Genomic DNA, 18206 nt, shown 5'->3' on the forward strand with positions numbered 1-18206 from the left:
CCCAAGACTGTCTCAGGACAAACAGAGAGGAGCTTGGGCAGTGAGGACGGTCCAATGTCTCTAGAGTGGCAGCAGCTGCAAATGCCACCCCCCCGCCAGCCCTTAGCCGCTAGAGATGACTCCGGCCAGGCCCTAAGCGCTCACCTAGGAGGCGTGGCTGGGGAGGGGGTGGCACCAGAGAGGGAGAGGGCGGGGCTAGGCAGAATTACAAGTAGGAGAGGGGAGGGACCGGATCCAGAAGGAGGAGCAAGGCCAGTCCCGGAAGGAGAAACCAAGGGGAAGGCTCAATCCTACCGGTAGGGCCAGAAACAGGGCGGAACCAAAGCAGGGGAGAATCCGGGGTCGGGCTAGGTCTGGGCAGAGCAGAGGGAGAAAGCCTAGAAGGCGGAGGGGGCCTTACGGCTACCTCCTCGGTAACCCCGCCAGGCTAGGCATGAAGCCTGGGCGACCCAGAGGGCGGGGCCAGGGCGGGGCCGTGGCTCAAGAGGAGGAGCAGAGGCGTGCCCAAGCCTGGGGGGGCAGGGCAGGGACGGAGTCAAGACCCAGGGGGTGGGCCCAAGCCCAGGGGGCGGGGTGTGGCCGGGGCAGTGGTTCGGGGGCGGGTCCTAGCCCAGAAGGTGAAGCTGGGTAAAAAGAGGCAGTGGCCAGTGGCGCAGGTCAGACATTGGACTGCTGCAGGCCTACGAGATGTAGGGCCAGGGCGAGCAGCCCGAGCAGCAGCAGCAGCCCGAGCAGCAACCGTAGGAGTGTTCGCGCGGTGGAGCCGCGGGACCGCCGGCTCGTAGACCTCACGTATTGCTCGACGACGTCGGCGAAGCGGAACTTGTCTGGCGCGTAGCCAAGCTGGGCGCGGGCCTTGGCGATCTGGAAGGTGTGCGTCACGGCCACGCTGCGCACCTGCGCGGGGGGGGGGGGGGGGGGGTAGCAGAGTGGCGGGCCCATGAGGGTGGGAAACACATTCCAACTTGTGTTACCGACAGGGAAGAGAGGGCAGGGGTTTTCCTTCCTTCGCACATCAGATCCCATGTGCTGCGTCTCGCACCTCCTCAGGGAAGATTTCCTTTCTCCCTTCTCCCATTTTCCTCGAGAGCGAGGCTCCCAGGAGGCGTTTTCTGCATCTCCCCCACCCTACTGAACTTCTCAGTCCCCCCAAAATGACGGTCCCACCTCTGCGCGTCCCTTCCCGGGCTAGCGGCCTAGCACAGGGCTGGGAGTCAGCAGGTTCTTGGCTATGTTCTAAAAGAAGCTGACCGCCCTGCCCTGGCCCCGGGCGCTGCTCTCCGGAAATGTCCCCAGGAAACACGCTAGGCTTCTCTGGCTACAGCCCCAGGACACAGCCTTCACACCCTCCCTGGTTAAACTTCCCTAAGAGAGGAATTCAATTAAGACATGATTCTCTCCAGCTTCTGGGCTGCCTGGGGCCCCATAGGCTTCAAGGGCAGTACTGACAGTTATGAATAACTGAATAGGCCCTGTGCCTGGCCTGGGCTAAATCCTTTCTAGGCCTTATCTTATTTAATTCCCTGAGGTGGCACTAACACTGTCTCCTCTTTACAGAGGTTAGATGACTTGCCTAGACTCAACAGGGGAGCCACATTCCAGGCCCCGCACTTCCTGGCTGTGCTGGGACCGGAGAGAGGATGCCCTCCCACCTCATGTCTTCCTCTGTTGTTCCTCAGCCCGACACTTGGAGGGGGTCTGAGAGAATGCCTTGATTCTCCCATGGCACTGAAACAGCCCTTCTGGCCAAGCTGCTGGTCTTGGATACTCGTGGGAGAGGGGAGAGGCCAGTCTTGTTCCTTTTTGCCCCAGGTAGTAAGTTCAAGGCTTTGGGGGATACAGCTGGGAACTAGATCAGCAAGGTCCTGGACACAGTGCTCTCAGATCTCAGGCTTAGATGTTACCTTACTTTGGGAAGTCTCCCTAACTGCCTCAGACCTAGCTCAGGTGCCCCTTCTGTGTGCTCTGAAGTTCCTCATAATTTCCTTCAGTGTAGGCCTTACACTGTGTTAGGTTTCCCGGTTGTCTTCCCCTTTGGACTGTGAGGTATTCGAGGTAAGGGCTGTGTCTTGCCTTAGTTACTCCGCACAGTTCCTGGCACACATTAGGGGCTCAAAAAATGTTGAATGAATCGGACTGTAACTAGAGAGCTGGTTGGGTATGTCACAGTTTGACCAGCAGAGGGCGCCAGAGCCATAGTGCCCAGAAACTTCCTTAGCTAAGTAGGGATCCTTTGCCCCTTAGCTGAACAAGGAAACTTACAAGTGAAACAAGAAGGAGGGGAGCTAAGTCCCTTCTGCAATTCAGCAGCGACTTGGCAACTAATTTACATTAATGTGATTCCTGATTCGCTTTGAGCTTGAAATCGTTTAGGTCTGGTCTGGGTTCAAATGCCAGCTCTGCTTCTTAAGTGCATGTTCATGGGCAGGTGTTTTCACCCCTGTGTGTCTCATTTCCTCTGTAAATGAAGGTAACAATCTACAATTTCGAGTAGCATTGAAAACTAAATGATATAAAGCACAACACCTGGCATATCATCACCACTCAGTAGATGGCCACTATTGTCATTATTCTCTTTCCTCTGCTAGTCTGGATAGTTCAAAGGAGAAACCACAAGGAAGTGCTTCTTGCTGTGGCCCATTCCCTGTCCTCTGAGTTAAACAGCACTGAGCTTGGAGTATGAAGTCAATTCCCAAACTGTGTGACCTTGGACAAGCACTAACTTCTCCAGTGTTGTTTCTTATAAAGTTCAGTTTCTTATCATAAAACACCATCATAATCTCTTGCCCTTCCTAACTTAGCAGGACATCAGAGAGAATCAAATGCAGAGTGAACTGGAAGGATTTTGCAAGTAATGCCAAACACTACTATTTACAACCTGCATTTAAAACATCCTCTCTTTTAAACTGTGTGTACAGAGAAATCTGCATCATTTGGGAATAGTATTCTGTACACAGTAGGCACTTATATACTTATTATTCAGTAAGCATGAACGGTGAACCTAGAACCACCAGGTTCTGTGTGCATGTGTCTCGAGTGTCGGTGGCACTGGTGGGGAGTGTTGGCATATTCAAAAATGTGAATGTCACAGAACCTGTCTTTGGGAGCTTCCGGTCTGGCAGCGAAGATAAGCTGCTTATGAATGAATGACAGGGACGAGGGACAGGCTCAGAGCTAATCACATTTCAGACCAAGAAAGCACAGCCTAAGCAAAAGCCCAGAGGCTGGGATGATTGTAAAAAGCTAGCACTAGATTTGGGCCCACAAGGAAGGTTCTGAGACCTCAGACAAGGATCCAGTTATGGTGTCCAACGGGTGAGGGGTGCTGGCGGTGGGGCTGTGGTGCAGGGCACCTCCCCCCCCTCCCACCAGCAGCCCACCTACCTCGCTCCGGGTGAGCAGTGGTTGGACGCTGCAGATGGGCCTCAAGGCCAGGTGCACATACTCCATCACCGCAGCTGTGGGGGGAGAGAAGGGCCAGTGACCAGGGGGCCTTGCTCTGCAAGCTCTGGGGAGACCCTCGGGGACAAATGAGTTGGGGGCATTATTTGCTTTGCTAGGGGGAGTCTCTTCATTTTGCAAAATTCTCCTGTCCCTGGGTTCCTTTAGATCAGCAGTTGTCAGCTCGTGCCGGGGAGGTGGGGGTGGGGCTTGTTTGGCTGTGAAATGTGTCACAAGTACGTTGTTATTAATATTAAAGGACTGACATTTGAAAACAAATCAGAGCAGATTCAGAGTTACCTCAAATCATGTCTCCTTCCCCCCCTCACTTCTATTCCAATGTGGTCTCTTGAGTAGGAGAGAAAGAAGTTGCAACGGTGGTTCTCAACCGGACCACTTTTAAAAATGCTCATGCTTCCCCCACCCCCTTGCTCTTGCTGATGCTGATGTAATTGGTCTGGGATGCGGCTGAGGCATTTTTACGTTTTATAAGCTCCCAGGTGATTCTAATGCGCAGCCAGAGTTAAGAACTAGGGGGTTATAGTTAGCTCGCTAGGAACACTATACAATCCTATATAACTGCCAGAACCTGTAGCTGCTCTTTCCCCAGCTGGGGGGTCAAAGAGTGTCAATCATTGTGGCAGCGCTGTGCGTGAGAAGTCACCCCACGTGTGGCCTAGTGGGCATAAGTTTGTAAATCCCTGCTTTAAATGTCAAGCACCCCAATGCATTTAAAATACAACAGATCTAGCTAAGATTTTCCAGGAACGCAGCTCTTCGTGTCATGAGGATCACTTGTCCCCCTCGGGCTGACCACTCCATGCCTGATGTCTGCATTCCGGCTGGAAGGAGGCCAGCAGAGGTGATGATGGGGGGTGTGGATGAGAGTAGAGACTGAGCTTCAGGGTGCGGAGGAAGCTCCACCTGCTCCGAGGCAGACTTCTCTTCAGCCCCAGGGCCCCCTCTCCCCCTGACTGGCGTGATGCCTTCCAAGACGGGCCACAGGACTGGGTGTGGGTTTTGAAGTCAGCCAAGCCCGGGTGTGAACCTGCCTCTCCCGCTTTCTCACCGTGGCTCCATGAGCAGGTCACTAACCTCTCAGGGCCTCAGGGGCCTCATCTTTACTTGGGTCCAATCATACCCACCTAGAAAGTAGGATAGGGTTTATTCAGGGTCAGGACTATGGCAAGGAGGTTGCCAGGCAAATGCAGATCGGGCTTGGAGCACCTGACCCCTGAGAGTGATGGTCTCCTTAGATTTTGTGCCCTCAGTGCCTCACTCGTCTCCACCTAGTCCTGGCCCTGGGCTTGAAATAAGGTGATGCATGTGCACCTGGTACATGGAGGGCTTGTAATACACACACCCCTTCCCTTACCTGTTAGGTAAACCCAGGAAGTGGGCACCTGGATCCAGGGCTGGCTGTACCCTAGCTTCTCAAACTGCAAGGAAACAGGGCCTGAGGTGAGAAATGGTCTTTCAGGGGCTGGTGTGGAAAGGCCACGTGTTCCCTTTGCCCTCTGTAGAGGTACCACCCGGCCCTCTGCCTGCCCACCCAAGAGGGCAAACCCAGCAGCCAGCCCCAACCCTGTGCCAGTCTTGAAATGGAAAGCTTTGATCTAGAAAAACCAAGCAGGGCTTGGATGCATGGGTAGGTTTTTAACCTGGGATCATCCACATCATTTAGTTATTATTTCCATCTGCCTACACCCAAAGACATTCCAAGGCACTTAACGTAAAACCTAATTTTTCTAGAATTGACTTTTCTGCTATTAAGGAATAATAATAAAAAAATCCGGCATGTGTGTGGAGGGTGGTAGGAGATGCATGAAGAGATAGGCTGGCACAAGATGAAGTCTTCACTTGTATAAAAACTGTCTGGGTCACAAAAAAAACAAAAAAACAAAAAAACGGCAATAACAAGTGTTGGCAAAGACATGGAGGAACGGAACCCTGTTACACTGGTTTTGGAAATGTAAAATGGTGCAGCTACTTTGGAAAACAGCCTGGCAGTTCCTCAAAAGGTTAAACAGAGATACCGTATGATCCAACAATTCCACTCCTAGGTAAACACCCAAGGGAAATGAAAACGTACGTCCACAAAAAACGTATACAATCTTATTCATAATAGCCCCAAAGTCAAGAAAGCCCAACTTCTATCAACTGATGGATGGATAAACAAAATGTGGTCTATCCCTGGAATAGAATATTTTTTGGCAGTAAAAAAAGAATGAATACTGATATGATGCAGGCTACACATGAACTTTGAACTCATGATGCTAAATGAAAGAAGCCTAACACAAAAGTTCAAATACTGTACGATTCCATCTATACGAAATGTCCAGAATAGGCAAATCTATAGAAACAGAGAGTAGACTCGTGGCTGTGTAGGGCTTTGGGGTGATGGTTGCACAACTCTGAATATACTAAAAACCATTGAATTATGTGCTTTAAATAGGTGAATCGAACAGTATATGCTCAATAAAGCTGTTGACATTGACATGTCTGCATGCCCCACAGATGGATCCTCTAGCAGAGGGATTCTGGTCAACCTCATCCAGGCAGGCCTGGCCCCAAGAAGGAGTCTGCAGGGTGCTGGGTGTGGAGGCCAGGGTTCTCAGAGGGGCTGCAGCACAGGAAGCCCCAGGGCTAACAGCTTCCTTCGACTTCAGTCTACCTTCCACTTACCCCTTACACAGCTTCATCACATAGTGTGGGGGCATCATGAGCAAACTTCCACAGGGCAAGTCGACATAAATCAGGAATCAGGGAGCAGCTGAGTGGTTCAGTCAGTTGAGCGTCTGAGTCGTGATTTCAGCTCAGGTCATGATCTTATGGTTTGGTTCATGAGATTGAGCTCCACATTGGGCTCCACGCTGACAGCATGGAACCAACTTGGGGTTCTCTCTCTCCCTCTCTCTCTCTGCCCCTAAGCCTGCTTGGGATTTTTCTCCCTCTCTCTCTCTCAATCAAAATAAATAAATTAAAAAAATTAGGGGGCACCTGGGTGTCTCAGTCGGTTAAGCATCCAACTCTTGGTTTGGGCTCAGGTCATGATCCCAGGGTCATGGGATTGAATTCCACCTCAGGCTCCATGCTGAGTATGGAGACTGCTTGGGATTCTCTCTCTCTCTCTCTCTCTCTCTCTCTCTCTGCCCCTCTCCCGTGCTCTCTCTCATAAAATAATTTTTAAACATTTAAAAACAAAAAAAAAAAAAATCAAGAATCAGACTGGGAGAGGCTAAGGCAAACCAGGGGAGTACATGGTCCCCCAAAGGGGCAGCCACAACCCAGCTCCAGCCAGTTCCAATGTTGCCCAGTGGACACTATTGCTAGAGCTGTTTTTCAATGTGAAATCTTCCGATTTTCCGGAAGTAGGAAAGGATGACAAGGAGAGGAGATGTGCAGAATCCTTTAATTCTCACTTGGGGTGGAGGCAGGTGGACATCGGGGCACCTACCAGTGGGGCCATCCACTCGAAGAGGTTGACACTCTCCCCGTCATTGATATAGTACGCCTGGCCACTCTGAGAGGGACACACAGGGAGGGGGACAGTCAGGCATCTGCCCACCGCCTGACCCCACCCTTTCAGATGGCTAGCAGCTGCCCTGACTCCCCAGTTCTCCCGAGCAGCCATTGAGGAGTCATGGCCATTGTCTAACCCTGGGGACAGACCTGGGTAATTCCCTTTGAATTCTGAGACTGCCACACTGAAAAGCTGTGTGACCTCGGCAGAGTCACTTAACCTCTCTGTACCTAAATGGGATGAAAATAATGGGAACTCCCTCTTGGGCTATTGTGAAGAGTAAATGTGGCAGCATAGGTAAAATGCTTAGCATTTGGTTACCATTAGTTCAGGATCCACAACACCTACATCACAGGGTTACCGCAAGGAGTTAGCGATGCCCTATAAAGACACCCCACCCCTGGCTTCCCTGGGCCCACAGTCCCACCGGCCATCTTGAGTTGGGGAGAAATGTGTGTGAGCCAGGAACCCCCTAGGGATGGGGCACCCCACCTGCCGTCTGCTGGGGGGAGGTGGGGACAGCATGGCAGGAGACTCACAGCTACATAGCCCTTGGCCACGGTGAGGGCCTCGGCTGCCAACACGTGTGCCTGCACCAGATTGTGCACGTGGACCCAGTTCATCTGTGTCCTGCGGTCCCCAAATCGGAACATGAATAGTCTCTTCTTGATGTGGCTCTGGAGAGGGTGATAAACACAAACCCAAGTCTGGAGTGGCTTTGAATACCATTTATATGATGATGGCTCCCAAATTTCTAGCTCCAAGCCAGACCCAGGTCCCGTCGCCTCCATGTCCTGGAGCGTGCGGCTGACCTTCTAGCTCCTGTTCACCATCCCCCCCAGGCCCCCCACATCTTACTAGAGAGCACTCTGTGGCTCAGGCTGAAACCCTGGAGCCTCTGCTGGCCTTCCCTTCTCTCCACTCCACATCCAAGCCACCTGCAAACCCACTGGACTCAACTATTAGAATCTGTCCAGAATCCAACCACTTCTCATGGCTGTGACCGCTGCCCGGCTTCTACACCTGGACACCGAAATAGCTTCCTAGCCGCTTCGGCTTCCACCCATGGTCCTTGCTGCTGTTCTCCACACAGCCAGGGGGATCCTTCTGAATTTGAAGTCAGATTCTATGTCTCCCTGCTCAGAGTCTTTCAGACGCCCACTGCCAAGTTGAAGGCCAAAGTCCTGACGACGGCTCAGGAGGCCCTTCTGACCTGGTCCCAGCTACTCTCGGACTTCATCTCCTACTAACTCCCTCGTGCACCCAGCTCCTGCCACACGGCCTCCCCCTGGAATGTGCAGCAGGCTCCCATCTCGGGGCCTGCCCCTGCCTGGAAGGTCCTCCCCTAAACACTCGTGTGGTACACTCTGCCATCTCCTTCAAGGTGAAGAAGCCTCAAGGTTCCCCTGTCCCCTGCTCGATGAGACTCCCTGGCTGCCTGTGCGCCCAGCTCCCACACCTTGCTCCCCCTGTCCTCTTCTCCATCATACCCGGCACCTTCAAACACTCTTTATCATTTATCATGTGTATTATCCATCTCCTCCTGTGAAAATATAAGCCCCACAAGGATAGGAATCATTGTCTGCTTTGTTCACTGATCTGTCCCGAAGCCTGGAATAGTGATCTTTCTAATTTCCAGGTTTGTACCCAAGTTGGCTGCTCTATTTGGACCACCTTCTCTCTACCACCCCATTTCCTTGGTTAATTCTTTCTTCTCTTTCCAAACAGCATAGGCATCACTACCTCCAGGAAGTCCTCCCGGACTGCCCCTACCAGGTCGTCTCTGCTGTGCTCCCACATTCTCCTTCTTTCCTCCACATAGCCCTTACCACACTGACTCTGTGACTGTGGCATCCATCTCCCTGATGTGGCTGTGAGAAATGTGAGGACAGGGCCTCCAGTCCCTCATAGCTATACTGCTGGCACCTGGCTTTCTCTGGAGAGAGGCTTTCTATATGGCAGCACGAGATGAGCCATCTGGCCATCTTTGAGCCCACATCTGAGTAGGGACAGTAGGCTCCCTCTGCCTCTTTGGGGTCATAGCTCTGTGTCTCTCCAACCTGTGTCTAACCCTGGCTGGCACACACTGAGACCTTTGTTCCTCGTGGGTCTGATAGGGGTAGGGACATCTCCCAGAACTAAGAGTCCCAGGCTCAGGACATTGCCCCAAGACTGACACAGTGACTGTAGACTGGAAGAGCCCCATCCATGCACACATCAGCCAGACTCCTCCTGTGCCTTGCGCACAGGCCTGGGTTGACATACCGCCACACGGGGCAGGTGCCTCTGCTCTTCAGGGCCATAGATCCCCGGGGGCCGGAGCACACACGTCCGCAGAGTGCCTCCTCCTAGGTCACAGGGAGGGAGGTCAGGGCCTGGGGAGGGGTGGACCAGCAGGGAGAGACACAGACACGCTGTCCACATCTCCCGGTCCTTACCTGGATAGGTTGGCAGGGAAGACAGCCCCTTGGGCTTTCCTCATTGAATTACTTATTCTCAGTCGATCAGTCAGTCATTTAACAAACAGCATTGAGGGGTTCCCCAACCTCTCCCCCTTGCACTGGGCCCTGGGATGGATGCTGTGGAGAACCCAAGGATGACCAAGAAATGGTCCCTGCCCTCATGATGCTCACGGGCCAGTAACAGAGGTAAGATGGAGATGCAGATAGGTACGTGGCCCATGACAGTTCAGTCAGCACTTGGCAGACATAATCTCCTTTGGCTCCCCTGAGAGTCCTACTGTGCCCATTTTACAGATGCACAGAGAGACCCTCACTCCTTTGTGCCAATAGCTGTAGCTCTTTCCTTTTTCTGATCATCAGCTAGATAAGGACTATGGTGGCTCTCAGAGAGAGCCTACTATGTGCCTGGTGCTCTGGTAAGCCAGGTTTTTTTTTTTTTTTAATGTTTATTTATTTATTTTTGAGAGACAGAGAGAGACAGAGTGTGAGTGGGAGAGGGGCAGAGAGAAAAGGAGACACAGAGTCCGAAGCAGGCTCCAGGCTCTGAGTTATCAGCTCAGGGCCTGATGCGGGGCCCGAACCCATAAACTGTGATGAAGTCTGAGGATTAACCAACTGAGCCACCCAGGTGCCCCCAGGGTTTTTTCCTTCAAGGCAACCCTATGAGGTGAGAACTGTTACTATCCCTGCTTCTGGATCAAAGAACCAAGCCTCAGAGAAGGGACGCGATTTGCCTAAGGGCACACAGCTCAGCCCAGTAGAGATGAGATGGGGGACCAAAGCCCAGGTTCTGATGCTACAAACGGACTCTGTGTTTCTGCTTGCGCAGCCTTGGTCTCCTTGGAAAATGGGTGCTTTGTAAGTAGTGGTAGCGATTGTACTTTTCAGGCAATCAGTGGAGAAGGGAAGAGACTGGAGCCATCAGCACAAGAGCCTGGAGGCTGTCCCCCTCACTCTCACTGCTCTGTGCCAGCAGAGTCCCCCAGACCAACAGGGAGCTTGGTCCAGAGCCCCCCAACTTCTCTGGCACGGGTCTCCCCACATTGATGGAAGCACTAAACGAGTCTCCTCTGGAGAAGTCTGGGGGTACAGCCTGAAGGCTGCCACAGACATATGTCTGTCAAGTCTTAAGAAACCCTACAAAAATTTCAGTTTATCTCATAATCTATTTAAGATTAAAAAAAATTTTTTTAATTACTTATTTGTAAATTATTTGACTTTCAATCTCAACCCCTGGAGATGGAACCTTCTGGAAGATGTTCCTGCTCTCCTGAGGCTCAGGTTCCCCAAGGGACCGCACCCCAGTTTGGGAAGCCCCAGTGTACATCGTCCTCTGGGACCAGAAGCCCACCTTCCTTTGGGGGTCCCTCCCCCTCTGCACAAGGTCTTAGGGGACCATCAGTCTAGATGCACCAGATGTGTCACTCTCCTCTGAGGTGGTGGCCACAGGACCCAAGCTGGGCCAGTGACATGTTCTCACCCAGGAATGTGACTCTCAATATCACTGACACCGGGCTCTAAAATCCTCAGAGTGGGTTCACCCTGAAGAGACTGGTCACCAGCTCCTGCCACCCAGGTCCCCGGAGCTGCCCCAACCCTGTCCTTTTTGCAAGCTCTGGTGATCATTTTTCTGCAAATATATTTTCCAGAAGCTATCCCACATCCTTCCGTAGTAAGTTCCTTTTCCTCGCAAACTTTGCCAGGGCAAGTGTCCTGGGTCATAGCCAAACACCCTGACTGCCTCTCCACCGATATCCTCACTTGACAATGAGGCCAGTGCAGCGGACTGAGTGGTAGCCCCAGAAAAGATATGCCCACATCCCGGAACATGTGGATATGACCTCATTTGGACGAGGGCCTTTGCAGATACAAGTAAGGCTCTCAAAATGAGATCATCCTGGATTATGCTGGTGAGCCCCAAATCCAATGTCAAGTATCCCTTATAAGGGACTCACAGAGAAGAGACACATGAACCGCAAGGAATGAGTGGGGCCATAAGCTGGGAAATGGTTCTCCCGTAGAGCCTCCTACAGGAAGTGCAGCCCAAGCCACACTTTGATCTCCAACATCTGGCTGTAAACCACAAGAGAAGACCTTTCGGTTTTAAGCCACCAAGTTTGTGGTCATTTGTCCCATCACACTGAGCTGAGATCTGCACTCTCAGGCTCTGCTTCAGGGACCAGGGCTCTCCTTGCCGGGTTACAGGCAGAGTCTCAGGGACCAGCTTGTGTTAGCAGGGACTGGAAATCACCCAGCGTGACCATGGTTGGACTCCTGGAAGGCAGGTATCAGGTGAGCTTTTCTGTAAGCAGACTGCAGCTAATTTTAAACTCTGGGCCACCTGGGCATGGTCAGGGGAGCGGCGGGGAGGTCAGGTTGCAGCTGACATTGACTGGCGGGGCACTGGGCAGCCACGTCACGGAGGGGCAGGGCCCAGGGTATCCATGACTCCCGACAACGAAGAGCTGGGGATGCTCGTATAAATAATTCTTGTCCAAAGGATTAAGTGTCTGTTTTGCAGGCTGCTGGTCCAGCCATGGAAGGCTCCAGGCAGAAAAGAGAGTTCAACCGCATAGGGTCAACCCCCTGGGAAAACACAGGCGGATGTATGTTCCCACCGGGATCAGGGGGCAAGGCCTGACAGGCCCAGGGTGCTGGGATGGAGTGGGAGGATTTTAGGGAAAAGAGCCTGTGCTCAGTGGCCTGCTCAGCTGTGGCTACAGTGAAGCATGATGGTTCAGCTCCAGGCTCTGGTGTTAGACGCCCCCTGGAGTAGGGGTGGGGTGTTCAAATCCCACCTCTGCCACCTAATAGCCAGGTGACCTTAGCTAAGTCAGTTCAGCTCTCAGCCTTAGCCTCCTCCCCTGTAAATCTGGGGATTATAATTGCAACCAGCCCTCACTCTCCAAATCTACTTGGCTCCTGAGTTTAGATACTTAAGATAGTAAGAGAAACCAAGTTTTCTGATTCTTTTTTAGTTTCTGAATTTCAGAAAGCAGAAAGTGATCACTTGAAGAGCAAGGGATATATCTAAATCTATCTGGCTCCTGAGTTTGGAAAGCAGGGGATCCTTAGGGTTCTTAGCTCATATGGATGCTGTAAAGAATTACTGAGACCTTTGCATATAAAATTAGCATGTAAGGGGCACGTGGGTGGCTCAGTCGGTTAAGCATACGACTTTGGCTCAGGTTATGATCTCACGGTTTGTGGGTTCAAGCCCTCGTCAGGCTCTGTGCTGACAGCTCAGAGCCTGGAGCCTGCTTCGGATCCTGTGTCTCTCTCTCTCTGCCCACCCCCCCCCCCCACCACTTGTGCTCTGTCTCTCTCTCAAAAAATAAATAAACATTAAAAAATTTTTTTAAAAAGTACAAAACATCCTTAAACTAGATCTACTCCTATGTGGCAGAAGAAAGATCCACTCCTATGTGTCTCTTCCCTCACCCAAGATGTGAGCAACTTGAGGGCAGAGACTGGACGTGACTTTCTCCAGACTATGTCCCTGATGGGGTCTGGGCACATAGCAGGTGCTCAGAATTTGTGGAATGATGAGTGACAGAGGCCCTGGGGAACTGTCCTTTGGAAGGAAGGTGAACCTCAGAAACATAGAAGCTGAAAGCTAGACTCGCACATGTATTCTGGGGGGAGGCAGCGGGGGGCATGTGCATTTGCCCTGAGTAGGGCCCCACGACACTCACCTGGGAGAGGTGTGCCATTGGCCATGAGGGTCAACTGGTCAGCGATGGCTTTGGTTCGCGAGTAGTCGTCCATATGCTGCCAGAGGACAAGGAGAAGAGCACCACCAGGTAGGGGTCAGCGGCACTGCCCAGCCCCCCTGGGCCCAGGGCTGCCGTCCCTGCTTCAGACTACATAGGGGCTGGATTCTGGGGGCTCCCCCTGGGAAATGGCCAGCGCCCTTCTTTTCCCTTGGGGTAGGAGCCATGGGAGCAGAGTTCAGAGCAGTAACAACGACCAGAGCTCCTTCACTCGGGGAGGGTCTTGCTGGCCCCCAGCGCGAGCCCCGGGATGCGGATGCTGCGTGTGCACTGGATGAACTATTTCCATGCAGTCCTCCAGGTGTTCATGGCATTTCACACGCATCAACTTGCTGCCTGCTCTCCACACCCCACCGGGGTGGTGTTTTCACGCCCAGATGAAGAAACAGTGGCTCAAAGTGATTTGCACAAGGCCCCACAGGTAGAGAGTGGCCTGGCTGGCTCAAGGTCAAGTCTGTCTGATTTCAGAACCCCTAAAATAGGAGGCTTGTGCTACCCGGTTTTGGGGACCCCTTCTTCATGGGACTCAGCCTGAGTTGTGAAGCTGACCCTGGTTTCCACGCATCCCTACCCTTCGGGCTGTGGATCCCAGGCCCAGTGGCCCTGCCCACCTCTCCTGGAAGCCAGGTACCTTCTCCAGTGGGAAATATGGCACAGAGTCCTCATCACCCTGTTCTATGGGCTTCCCGCCGAACACAACATTGACGGTGCTGGTGTAGATGAGCCTTGGAACTCGCCGACGGATGCAAACTGCAGCGACAAGTACACACACACACACACACACACACACACACACACACACACGGGGCCAAGATGAGTAGAAGCTGGAGGAGGAGCTGCCCACTGGGACCTCCCTGGGAGAATCCACTGACCTCCACCCAGTCTTTTCCACACATCCTGGCCCCTGGGGCCCTCCCAGAATACAGAGCTGCTCAGGAGGGAAGGGGTGTGGGTCAAGTCCCTGATCCGTGGGGCCCTGGGAGCCAGACTGGCTCACTCCTCCTTCTCAGTATGGCTGTGGCCCCTGAGCTACCTTGCTGGGGGCAAGTCAGAAGAAAGTTTCAATCGATGGGGACATAGGAAAGAGACACTCTAGAATCAGAGAAAAGACCGGATGCAGGACAAGGCAGACATGCCCAGAGCCCCCATAAGTGGGTCTTCTATTTTGGTGCTTCAGCAACTTTTCTAACTCTTGATCCCTGAAACGTAAACTCCACTGCCCGTGTCCCCAGACATGCTGTGGCCACACTGACCCGTCCCATGCAGGGGCCTGGGCAGGTCTGCAGTTTAGGAAGGATGTGCTGCCCACAGGCCCTACACTGGGGTGGGTGGGGGCAGGGGAGGAGGGTCCCACCTCTGTCCCCCTACCCTGTCCCCAGGGCCGGGCCCGTGGCAGGAGAGGGGAGAGAAGCAGGAAACACACAGCAGGTCACACTGAGCTCGGAGCGCCTACCATTGATCACTAGTTTGGTGCCTCCAACATTTATAGACTCAATCTGCTCTTTTTGCAGCTAAAAGACAAGACGGAGGTGGGAAGTCGTGGTGCTGTCATGCCTTGTCGCTGAGGCCATAAGACTGGGCTTAGGGTCGGGCAGGACAGGGGCTACAGAATGTCCAGCTCAGAAGCAGGGATCTGGGAGGCCCACAGGAGGTGCAGGAGCCCTGGGTACCAGTGCCCAGCTCTGTCAGCATCCCCCTGAGTGCCCCCCACCTCTGCCTGGCCCTCAGCTATCTCATCACCTCCCCTCTGGGTGGTCAGCAGGATGAAATGCACCCGACGGGAGGACTTGGTACAGTGTTTGACCCAGAAAAGGGTTTCAAAATGTTTGGGTCATTTCCTCACTATGGAAGTCTCAGTTTCCTTATCTATAAGACAGACAAGAGTAATACTGTCCATGCCCTCACGAGGTTAGGGTGTGAAAAATAAAAACACCTTGTCTACAGAGAGAGAGCTGCTCGTGTGACCGGGAAAGGGCGAAGCCTGTACATCTCACTTAATCCTTCCGACCAGACTAGGAGATGGGTTCTATCTTGATTTTTAAACTATATTTATCCTCGTTGCAGTTGCTTTTAAATAGATAATACAATCACATGGTTAAAAACATCTCAAACAGGGGTGCCTGGGTGGCTCAGTTAGTTGCTTAAGTGTCTGGTTCTTGATGTCAGTTCAGGTCTTGATCTCAGGGTTGTGAGTTCAAGCCCCATGTTGGGCTCTGTGCTGATAGTGCAGGGCCTGCTTGGGACTCTCTGTCTCTCTCTTGCTGTCTCTGCCATTCTCCTACTTCCACATGCACATGTGTGCGTGTTCTCTCTCTCAAAAAAAATAAATATTTAAAAAAATCACTCAAACAGTAACAAGGGTATATAGTGAAAAGGAAATGTCCTTCCCATTCCTGACTCCAGCCTTCCTCCCCACCCCCCGCAGAGGCAACCACTGTTCCTATTACAGGCCGGTGTATTTCTAGACACAATCTATACTTATTAATATCAGCACATGCACACGTGTGAATATCCTAGCTTCTTTTTTATACAAACAGGAGGATATCAAACACTGTTTTTGCACCTTGGAAATTGTTCCGTTATCAACACATATTGAGTTACTTCATTCTGTTGAATGGCTGCATAGAATTTCAATGTGGGGAGACTTTACAATTTATTTAAATAGTCCTTAACTGATGGGCATTTACTTTACTTCCTGTTTTTGTTATTTAAAACAATGCTGCAAATATACACACAGTGTGATTTCTGAGTCAAAGGGTGTCTGTTTTGATGGCTACCAGCTCACTGTAAGTACTAGTACGGAGGAGGAAACAGAGGCTCAGAGAGGTTAAGTTAACTCGCCCTGGGTCACACAGCGAGAAAGTGGCAGAACTGGCATGTGGTCCCATGGATGCAAAATGCAGGCTGGGTATATAGTCTGAGTCCTTCCTGGATTAGGTGAAGGGCACGTAAAGTTGGGGGTGCACAGAGCCCGGATCTGAACCCCGCTCTAACTCCAGGTATTATATGTTGGGGTGCTTACCTTCTCAACACCGGACATCCCATAGGATGCCACGTGGAAGACGCAGTCCACCCCTTCGAAGGCACGATACAGGGCTTCTTCATCTCGGACATCAGCCTGAAACACAGAAGGAAGAGATGGGGCCAGGAGGTTTGGGCCAAGGCAGAGATACCAACCCTGCCTTGCCAGCTCCCAGAGCTGGTCCCCTGACCCAGGCCGAGCACCCGTGGGAGAGGCTGTGGGGCAGGATTTAGTGTATGATTCTACAGGGCATCATCGTCTTCATCATCGTCGGCGGCTCCATTTATCAAGCTAATTCACAGGGGCTGTGCTCGGTGTTTTACGTGCACAGTCTCATGGCCTCCCCAGAAGACCCTTGTGAATCCTGCTTTCTGTGGATGGGGACACGGAGGCTCAGACATGTGGAGCCTTGTGGCCATGGTTGCCCAGCTGGGAAATGCCAGAGTTTAAATAGTCTGATTCCAAGAGCCTGTTCTCTTCAATATCACACCACGGGTTTCACATCAGACACTGTCCCCAGACCTCCACCAGCAGCCTGGGCCCCCCCACCAGTCCCCAAGATGCTCATCACCGCACCTGGATGAACTCAGTCCCCGGGGACAGCTCCCACTGTGGTCGGCGGAGGTCGAGCAGGATGACAGAAGTGCCACTCTTGGCCAGGCTAGAACCCAGGCTAAAGCCCAGGTAGCCTCCTCCTCCAGTCACCAGAACCTTCTGCCTAGGGGCCTGCATGGGTGTGGCCTGAGTCTTCTGCTGTGGTGCTAGTGTTGGGGCTGTCTCTGGCTCACTGGGTTTGGGCCCAATTCCAGAACCCCGTCTGGGCCCAGGCTCTACCCCTGGCCCAGGTAACGGTGCAGCTCCTGGCCTAGGTACTGGCCCAGGTACTGACCTAGCTCCTGACCCAGGCCCCAGACCTGGCTTAGGTCCTGAAGCAGCACCAGGCTCCGGCCTAGGTCTGGACACAGCACCAGACCCTGGTCCAGGTCCCGGAACAGCACCAGACTCTGGTGCAGGTAGGGACACAGCACCGTGCATTGGTCTGGGTCCTGAAATAGCACCAGGCCCTGGTCCAGGTTCTAGAACCACACCAGGCCCTGGTCCAGGTCTGGTCACAGCACCAAGCCCTGGTCCAGGTTCTAGAACCACACCAGGCCCCAGCCCAGGTCCTGACACAGCCCCAGGCCCTGACACAGCCCCAGGCCCTGGCCCAGGCCCCAGAACAGTAGTAGGCCCTGAACCTGCACCAGGCCCTGGGCCAGGCCCTGACTCAGACCCCAGGCCTGAGACTCCTCCCCAGGCCCGGCAGACGGGGCAGCTCTTCTCGCCCTGGCCTGCAGCTCTGCAGGCCTCTGGCGAGGAGCCTGCTGGGTTGGGCTTCATTCTCTACTGAGCCATGCAGACCCAGCATCTGTCCACCTGTAGAGAAAAATAGAAGAAAGAACATTCTAGAGTTGTCTTAAGTCATGTGGATTATCAGACTAAGGGGAACTCCTGGGGGTGCTTAGAGACCCTTTGAACCTGTCCCTTTCAGAATTTTGAGAACTTTCAAGGTGGTTGCTGCCTCCCTTGTGTTTTACAGCTGGGGAAATTGAGGTCCAAAGTCACATTGCATGGCTGAGGTTTACACCAAGCATTCCTAACTTCTCTACCAGTTCCTTAAAATCCCCGTTCCCATGCAGTACCAGAGGAAGGCAGAGTAAATCATGCCCAGGGGAACCCCAGCAGACTGGAGGTGACCGCTTCTGACTGGGAAGATGGGGAGGGTTTCCTGGAGAAAGAGATAGAAGGAAGAGGAGGAAGAGGAGAGAAGGGGAAATAAAGGGAAGAGATGAGGAGGAGGAATCCCCATGGGGTCTATAAGGGCTCTGTGCCTGGGAACCTGCATGGAAGAGCTGCACCACCCCCACCCTGAATCTGCAGCCCCTGGTTCTCCCAGGTGCCCCAGCAGTGCAGGTGGCTGGCAGTACAGGTCTGCCCAAGCCCTC

General features: G+C 52.8%; 1 protein-coding gene across 2 annotated transcripts; it reads right to left on the bottom strand.

The window, feature by feature from the left end:
* Positions 1-581: 581 nt before the first annotated feature.
* On the bottom strand, positions 582-17601 carry SDR42E2 (short chain dehydrogenase/reductase family 42E, member 2). 2 transcript variants are annotated; one of them, XM_042921864.1, is made up of 12 exons: positions 17547-17601; positions 16798-16982; positions 16222-16317; positions 14653-14710; positions 13831-13949; positions 13122-13197; positions 9230-9312; positions 7504-7641; positions 6899-6964; positions 4817-4880; positions 3385-3458; positions 582-897 (listed from the first exon to the last, which is right to left on the bottom strand). In XM_042921864.1, exons 1-12 carry the CDS (start codon positions 17599-17601, stop codon positions 658-660), a joined length of 1254 nt encoding a protein of 417 aa, XP_042777798.1. In that variant the 3' UTR covers positions 582-657. The 2 variants fall into 2 exon arrangements, with proteins under 2 accessions (XP_042777798.1, XP_042777797.1); XM_042921863.1 differs by having other exon boundaries at positions 16798-17601.
* Positions 17602-18206: the final 605 nt, after the last annotated feature.

Source organism: Panthera leo, chromosome E3 (genome assembly GCF_018350215.1).
Source record: "Panthera leo isolate Ple1 chromosome E3, P.leo_Ple1_pat1.1, whole genome shotgun sequence".
NCBI lineage: Eukaryota > Metazoa > Chordata > Mammalia > Carnivora > Felidae > Panthera > Panthera leo.